The following is a 9,129-nucleotide window of genomic DNA, read 5'->3' on the forward strand; positions in this document are numbered from 1 at the left end:
CTTTCTTCCCAATTGCTTCATTGTCTTAGTGGGACAAGCAGGTGGCTCAGAGTCTCTTTTCCCAACTGGAAAGAAAAAAAAAAACCATGCACTTCAGCACGGGGTATGGGAATGTTGGGGGAGGGGGACATGTTTTAATCTCTGCTTGTCCCCCTTTCAGATGTCAAACGTTTTGGCTTGCCATAGGTTCACACTGCTTACTTACAGCCTGTTCTCACGAACTAAAAGGGAGATAGATAGATATATGAAAGGAAGGGACTTTCAATTAGCACCAGAATATTTCCCATCTTTCTGTCGTGCTTCATGCTTGCAAATGTTCATAGGCGGACAATTTAGCTTCGATTCACACTGCAGGTCTTAATGCTCAAAGTGGATTATTTGGGGGTGAAATTGAAATTTTTACATATCAAATGTTATGTTCGTCTCGAGTGTGAACCAAAGTGACACACGTGCACAGAAAAGGAGCCACTGTAACTCCCAACGTAGTGTTTACGGAGGTAAACGTAGTCCAGCCTGTAGGGGCTCATGTTTTTATCATCTCATATTTACAGAGGAGGCATTTGGGAGGAGTTAGATATATTTATATTTTAGTGAAATAAGGCAAGGCTTTTTCAATGTAATTTCATGGATCCTTCACTAAAGATGACATCTTTGCTGTGCATAATAAATGAAGCGCCTGCTGAATTAGTAATACTAGCACCACAAATGTCCACTTTATGATTTATGTTTCAAGTGGGATTGAAGTCAAATATAAAGTCAATAGTGTTTGGCTACAGAGGAGACAGATTTTTTGTACACTTTGTAAACATGGGCTTAATGTGAGGACAGGGGGTGTTGTTCTTCTTGAAACTGAAATTCATATCATTAACTGGTTAACGTATATTCCACTTTGACAATTATTCATAGAAATGAGTCACTTTGTCAGCCGGCAAAGACTGCCTGCAAGTCATGTGACTGCTATGCTCTGTTTGATTGGGGAAATGGAGTCAAACATCATGAGTGATTACATTTGATTGATGAACAGCGCCAGGACATGTCACAGACAAACTGGAGGGAAAAAAGACATACTATATGGTGCAAGTATTTAAATAAATACCAAAAATATAAGCAGCAATGTAATGGTTTTCAATGTAAAGAAGTACAAGTATTGTTTCTTCTTAACATATATAGTCAAGTAAAAGTGAATGGTATGTTGTATCTGAACTACGAGCACATTACTACCCACCTTTGGCCCGTCTACAGACATTGTCATTCTGAAATTATGCACTGCAATTGGAATATCCGACACATCCATACTCTTGTACAGGTGACAAGATCTTTCCTTCCTTTTCTGCGTGTTCAAATTAAAGGGCTGATTTGCATTTATATTGCCATTCATAGCTTGCAGCTGTAATGGACCTGGTAAAGTTGTAGAGAGACATCACGCACACACCAACTAACTGTATGTACTTAGATATTGTACAGTATTTGAACACTGACAGTGCAGCCTGAAAGCCTTTTTTGTTTGTTAGTTCGATGGAAATTTTTAGGACGGAAGGGTGCATTGACAAAAGGAATGAGGAATGGGTATTTCATCCAGGTGGATTATTGAGCTATCCTGAAGACCTCCCTCCAAACTCTAGGAAGTCATTATAAGATCAGCAACCCAATTTTTCAAGTGCCTCCTACACTTAAGCACCACATGTATCTTCTTGGCTGTCCCCCAACAAAGGCCTTTATAGATATGCCGATACATTGGCTTGTTGTTTATTCTCAAAAGTCTCAAGATGTAGTGCACACATAGGTAAAAGTTAACTCTGATGTTATTAAATGGGGAATGAATAGCCATACACCTGGGCAAGTGAATTGCATGATTTTTTTGTAAGGCTGATCTTTTCCACTCCAAGCAAAAACCTCTGCACAAAACTTAGACGTAGCTGCTCTGGTGCATTTTATGACAGTGATGTGCACCCTCAGAGCAAACCCACTCCAACTGTAATGAAATTGGAAAAACGGTGGCCCTCTCCAGTTTACCATCCCTGGTCTATATTAATCAGTTCCCCAATCTGTGTCTATATGGTTTTTGTCAAACAGATATCACAAAAAATAAATATCATTTTAGTCCATGAAAGCCCCATCAAGCTCCCATGGCTGCTTCTGAAGGAATAAGCAGAGTTTGTTGTTGCCTGTGCATTAAACTGCAATTTAAAAGTCATTAATCCTTATTTTAATCCGTCTCAAATAAAATCCTGAATGAGGTCAAAGCAGTATTCTATCTACTTTCTTATTATACAGTAGTCCTTGTCGTACAAAAAATAAAAATAATAATCTAACCTTGCTTCATGACTTCCAAGCAAGTCTCGGTACATAACCAATAAACAGCTGGATTGCATGCAAGGGTTGCATTGCCTTCACAGGTGACCCGGTGATCACAACAGCATCTGGTTGAATTACTTAACACCGCCACCCAACAGACATGTAATCCGGGATAATGCCGTTTTGCTGAGTGCTTCAATCTGGATAAATTCATCCCAAAGGAATGAGATCCAGCCACACTGTCTCATGAAGAGAGGAGAAGAGGGGCTGGAGGTTGATTGGTTGCTACTAAAGCGATCTGTTGGGACTGGGAAGTGGATCCTCACAATAGATAATATATAAATAAGTGAAGCCCAGAATAAACAGCTTGTTTTGTTGACTGACTTCATGAGGGCAAGCCCATCACCTTTTTTCTTCTCCAAATAAGACTCCAATCTAATCACATCTTGGTCTGAATGACCTGAATCTTGTCAGAATCAAAGTGAGGCTTTGGTCTAAACTGCAGTCCCTAGATATACTGTACTTAAGGTTTTATTTGAAAAAAGCTCTTTAATATATGGCTATCAACCTTTACTTTTACTGATGTACTGCTACATCTACTTGTAGTTGTTTTTTTTTACCGTATTTTATTTATTTATTTTTGCATGTACAGTACACAAGCTCCTCTATCACAGGGAATACAATTTGGTTTTCCTGGAAATAGCATCTCCTTTTAATGGTAAAGCTTCTGCCAAATATTAGGAATTACAACTTCCAGCTGTCCACAGGCAGCCTCTTAGATTATTCGCTCATATGTTTACTTATTACCATAAATATCCAACAGGGTTTGAGGCTCAGGGGGATTACAGTGGGTTTAATCTATCATGGCACAAAAATGAGCAGGGGTGTTACAGCGGCTGAGGTGACTTAAACTGGCTGGCCTTGATGGGACATGCAGCCCAAACAAGAAAACAAACTACATGCCACTGGGATCAGTAGTAAATTGATGACATCATCTGTCACTCGCTGGGTGTATGATCACAGCGGCAGTCATAAACTGGATCTGTCATGGGTGGTGAGATGGGTATGAAGGCAAGGCTACTTACTGATTGCCAGCATATTCATTGTCTCACATACAAAAAAAATGAAGGATCACCCCCTTTTGCCATAACATTTGTCATCTTAACATTCTTGACAAAATAATTTGCACGTTGACATTAAAACCTCTGTGCTGTAGTGAGTGACATTTTGGTCATGTGTATATTTAAATGGTAGCAATAAAACATAAATTATTAGCAACTGATTCAAATAATGATAAATCATATTTGAATGTATTATAGTCTGCTTTAAGTGTATCTTGTCTGGCGCATGTTACTTGTATTTGTTTTTTGGAATGTGCCACTGCAGGGGTTTGAGAAATGTTTTCTTAACTCATGCAGGGACAGTAATTATCATGTTGTGCTCAGTTATAAAAATACTAAAGAATAAAATAAATAATTGTGGGCAGTTTAGTTACATTTGCTGCAAGTATAAAGTATGACTGCTGGAGTGATATTTATTTACTACCACTATTTTGAACAAGGGTCTCTAACCTCTGTAAACTCTAATGAAAAACTGGAATGATGTCCGCGAAAAGCCGATTTGAAGTTGTCAGACAGTCATTAATGGAAAACATTGAATAAAGGGGGGGTGAGGTGGGGGTCAGGGTACTAAGATGTGCTTTCCAGGACGGAGACACAGCTTAGTCTGACTAGGTGCTGAAATAAAGAGTTCCTACATCAGATACATGAGGAGAGTGTGAGTTAACGAAGGCGAAGGCGATTGAGCAGAGGGGAGGGGATTGTTTTTTTTTTTTTTAAGAAGATTAGGATTTGATTCCTGTGTAGCAGTCCCAGTCGGCATACATTGACTCAAGCCTTATCCACAGACCTTTAGGAAGTGTTCTTAACAAGGAAGCATTTTGGGGGAAGAGGGTTACACAACATCCCAGATTGTGTATATTAATCCTCCAAGATCTTATTCAGAGAAAGTAGTAAATAAGACAATGAGGAACTGAGGTTGATGGCTTAGAGGCAAACATGGTAGCAGTTCCATCGGCTGCTGAGGTTTTAATGACTATATTTTTCTGGTTTAATGCTGAATGATGGTAACAAACTATTACCTCTCCGGGGCACCATTTTGGATGAGGATGGATTTCCACCACCGAAGAGCAGCATTATGCACTTCACAGCAAGTCAAAGACTTTGATTGGACTGTTCCAAGCTTGAAACATGGTAAATGTTATGGTTTTCAGACGCATTTTCTTAGTGGGTGTGGCTTGCAAAACACGACATGTGCAACCCATTTGCAGCAAATTCGGTAAATTCATAACTTTGGGCAAAAGGCAGACTAAACCCATAGACAGTCAATCAGAGGGTACATACAGAGACAAGCATTCACACTGACATTCACACTGTCACTGAGTGGGAACTGAACCCATGCTGCCTGCAGAAAAATCAGGCGATTGAATCAGTGACTTCCCACTTGAAATCAATATCCAGAAAGAGTAAGCAAGGTTACTCCTCCAACAATACAGTGAAGTATCAGAACTAGGGGTGAAAGGGGGAAAAAAAAAAAATATATATATAATATATATATATATATATATATATATATATATATATATATATATATATATATATATATATATATAATATATATATATATATATATACACATCACGTTTCAGACATTATTCATTATTCAGACAAAAACAAACACCAAACAAAGCAAGATCCAACCGGCTTCCGCCAAGCTGCACCAATGCAGTACACATAGTTATAATTTAATACATACCTGTGGCTAGAAAGTGAAGTGTGCAGAGTCTCTGTTGCTGAAATGTAGCATTGCTTTCACAAGACAAAATATAATTAAATGCACAAAGCGACTTCCAGCCACCCACTGCTAAGGGACACCAATACAGTAATGATATTAGAGGTACACTGATGAATTGATTAATTGACAACTAATCCATTATCAAATCAATCGCTAATTATTTTTGATAATCATATAATTGTTCAGATCCTTTTTTTCCATTTAAAATTGTCCAAATCCTCAGAATTTTAGCTATATAACAGTAAATGTTCTCAAATTTCTCTAGTTCACCATTAAAGCAGACAGATCATCTTTGTGTTAAATCAAAACAAAGTTGTCGCTTTTTACTTTAGTGAACAGTAATAAACTTTCTTCCCTATTTTCTGACAGTTACTTTTCACTGCATGTTTTTGTGCATATTTGACAGTGAATTTGAAATAATGTCCTGTTTTAGGGTATACAAAGTATATGATTTAACCAAACAAAATTTAATTGTTACAATGTAAAATGTACCATCCTTATATTAAGAAACCTGCATATTAATAAACCTACTTATTTAGCTTAAAAAGCTACAGCCATACCATATTAAATCGAATCTCAATTCCTTTGACTTGAACCGAATACAATTATTTTACTTGAAAATGTACTGTTCTTCAATTACATTGACACACACACACACACACACACACACACAGTAGAATAGAAACAAAGAGGTGCCAAGTCTATACACTTTATTTTTCTTTCTGGCACATTCATTGCAAGGCTATTCTTACCCTGCGCCTCCCTCTCCTGGTCTGCACATTTTTCACTCGTTGCCTGACAGAAACTGAAGTTCTCAATCTCTCAAGAACAGAAAACTAAGAGCAATGGAGTGAGCCAAAAGGGATACTGGAGAAGCAGGGAGAAATGTGTCGCTGCCATATGAGGAGCCAAATCAAGACACCAAGACGAGTGTCTCACATGCTATGTGTAATGTATGGCTGAGACAGAAGGCGAGAAGAATGAGCGTATGGGGTGATGGACAATGTTCTGGGAAGATTTGGCCTAAGGTGAATGTGCTCCTAGAGACCGTCTCCTGGATGCCAGTGACTTGCTGTGCCATTTATCACTGGCAAGAGAGGTGACCGCAAAAAAGAAAAGGTGCCCTAGATGCAGTAACAACATAAACAGGATGGAGAGTGTCTCTGGCTTCTCACTTGAAGGGCATACAGAAAAAAAAAATGTTGCATGCCTCTGTGAATAGAGTGATTCTCTTTTTTTCATTTTCACATTTTCATGCTCGCTCTCTTTGTCTGTCACGCTCGTGCAGGACATCTCGCTGCCGCCACAAATCCCCTCTGCCCCTATGTTCATAAAAACAAGATTGTTTTCTGAGAGGCTTTCTGCTGACACTGACTTGCCACGTAAACAGAGACGTAATTTGCACGACAAAAGTCAGGCTGGGGAAGCCCCCCCCCCCCAATTTTCCTCCCACGAGGCCTCCATGGGGAAGGTATGTCGTTATCCGCTGTTTACCTTGCAGGGAAACGCTGTATGGTATATTATGGTATTAAGCAAGGGTGCACCCTTATTTCAGTTGTAATATGGTGTACGGGGGCTGATTTTGTGTGGATGAAATTGTGATGGCTGCATACAATGAAGTGCAAAGCAAAGTGTTTTGGTAGGTGACAACATGAGGAAAGCATTCAAGCTGTACATTGGAAACGGGATTAAAGCAAAATGAAGATGAATTGTACCGTTAGCAGTGGGGAGGGGACAGACTATTGATATTACAATATATTTTATCAAACGAATAAACCACCATCAAATATCCATATTGCTGCCGTCTGATTAAATTCTACTGACAACAAGCTACCGCCAGAAACAAGTTTCATTGCTCTTCAATAAGCATTTCTCTTTACCCCGAGACGTGTCAGTATTTATGGTTATGTTATTGTTACGTTTAAGCAAAAAACATGTCTCACATAAACATAAGTGTTTTTGTACGCAAAAAAATATTTGACTTTCTTCAGTTACATAATTATCACAACATATTGTGAGTGATTTTTTCTTTCAATGTGTTAGCAGTAATAATTAGCACACAACCGCTGTGCTGTGATACATCTGTTTATGTTGGTTATGGTGGTTTCTGTGATTTCTGTCATAGAAATTCCAGCAGATGCCTAAACGAGATAAGGCTGAAAGGCTGATTATGTATTTTGACATCACAATAAGCACAGATGGCACTGTAGGGCTGATACAATTTCAGGGGGAAAAAAAACAAAAACAACCTCGGCCACATTTAGGGCATCTAAAAAATAATTGTCGTACAGCTTGTATGAAAAACTTGGGAGGTAAAAAGCACCAAGTGGGTGATCTCTCTTGAAGAAGGGAATTAGACTGTCAGTGTTTTACCATTAGAGTCTATCAGCATTTTACTCTATACAAAACATAAAGTCAGCAGGAAAGAATAACCACAGCAAAGTGATGTGATGGATAAGTGGTGTTATTTCCTCTGTGCTATAAATCAGCATGTCAAACAGCCGTGTTGGCCAAGTTTGTTGTCTACTTGTCAACAGACTTCCCTATCTGCCTTCCCCAAATTCTCGGATTTTCTCTGGCAAATCTTTTCACTGACTGAGACAGAGACACCTTTAGTAATGTTGAGTGAAACAGGTAGGAGCAGTGTGCTCAATCCTGCCGACGATAAATACAGCAGGGCGAACCGGAGAACCACCAAGTCCATCGTCAATCGGACCACAAAGTGAACTGTCCAAAAGCGACCCAGCCAGAGTCATCTAAATTCAGCACTTTCTTTCTCTTTTCCTTCTGCCAGAATACCCGTTTGTTGGACTCAATGGGAAAGGGCTGTCAATTCAAAGCAACGTGGCTCAAGAGAAAACGCTTGACTGGACTGGGGTTAGAAGGGCTTTGTGTGTGTGAGTGCGTGTGTGTGTGTGCGCGCGTGTGAGACAGGAATACCAAGCCGACAAAGAGAGTATTTAACTTGTCCGCTTTGACTGCAATGACAGAATGAAGGAGAAAAACGCAGACAACTCTTTGCACAATCGGGGAAAAGGCACAGAAGCCTCAGAAAAAGATCTCTCGTGACTTGGACTTATGAGGGCACATCTGAGTAAATCAACTCACATATGATAGCATGCTCAGTCAGACATGACAGCAAGGGAAGAAGTCAAACATAACATGTGCCTTCCAGTAAGTCACCCAACCGTCACAAGATGAGGTAAATCAACAACTTAAAATGTAAGATATCCTACCGTGTCCGAAGATCCACAGGAGCAGAAGGACCCGACGGATCATGATTGAGAGTGTGAGAGGGCAAAACCTATGAAAACAAAACAGAGAAGGAGTGTGAAGTTGGCCGGCACAAGACACAGTGGTCCTATATGCTGCCGGAGGGACGGATGCTTACAGCTCTCCTTTGAGTGTGTCCGTTTACCACAGGAAAGACGCTACAGAGTGTCTTCAGTCCTCTGCCGATCCTCCTTGTCTTTTTCTGTCTTTTTCCTGTGTGTCAGTCTTCAGAGTTGACAGTGGTGAGCTCAGCCTCACATGCTTGTGTCCTAATGGGAGCTTCTTGTACTTTCACTGTCTTCTCTGGCTTACTCGTGCATCGTCCCGCTGGTCGTCCATACTCCAGCGCATCAGCGCTCACTCGCCCAGTCTCTCTCCATCACACTCTCTCTCTCTCTCGCTGGCTCTTCCTTGCTCGACCACTCATAACACAGTCATGGGGGATGAAGACTCCTCCCTCTCTCTGCCCCTCTCCTCAGCGAGTCTGTGTGCGAGGTGCATATCCTCACTCTGGCAACGGGAGCAGTCGTGGGAGAAACAGAGGGTGCAACTCTAATTAGAATCAGAATACGAGCGACTTGGCAGTTTTACTCCCCTCCTCCCAGACAGACCCTTCTACTCTTTTAAGAGCCCCCCCTTTTTTTTTCTTTCTTAAGATTCCATAGACGACACTTTGGTTTCCTAGGCAATATATATATACAAAATCCA

The 9,129-nt window shown here is 40.2% G+C and overlaps 1 protein-coding gene across 7 annotated transcripts in view; it reads right to left on the reverse strand.

Moving 5' to 3' along the window:
• kirrel3b (kirre like nephrin family adhesion molecule 3b) overlaps positions 1 to 8,903 on the reverse strand; it is a 137,815-nt gene extending 128,912 nt beyond the window's left edge. For all 7 annotated transcript variants that reach the window (XM_037268329.1, XM_037268327.1, XM_037268326.1 and 4 more), the window contains exons 1-2: positions 8,540 to 8,903; positions 8,385 to 8,452 (exon numbers count right to left, since the gene is read on the reverse strand). In XM_037268329.1, coding sequence (XP_037124224.1) covers positions 8,385 to 8,427 — 43 coding nt within the window. In that variant the 5' untranslated portion in view covers positions 8,428 to 8,452; positions 8,540 to 8,903. The remainder of the gene's footprint in view (positions 1 to 8,384; positions 8,453 to 8,539) is intronic.
• Between the last annotated feature and the right edge of the window lie 226 nt (positions 8,904 to 9,129).

This window comes from Syngnathus acus, chromosome 13 (genome assembly GCF_901709675.1).
Source record: "Syngnathus acus chromosome 13, fSynAcu1.2, whole genome shotgun sequence".
Classification (NCBI taxonomy): Eukaryota; Metazoa; Chordata; class Actinopteri; order Syngnathiformes; family Syngnathidae; genus Syngnathus; species Syngnathus acus.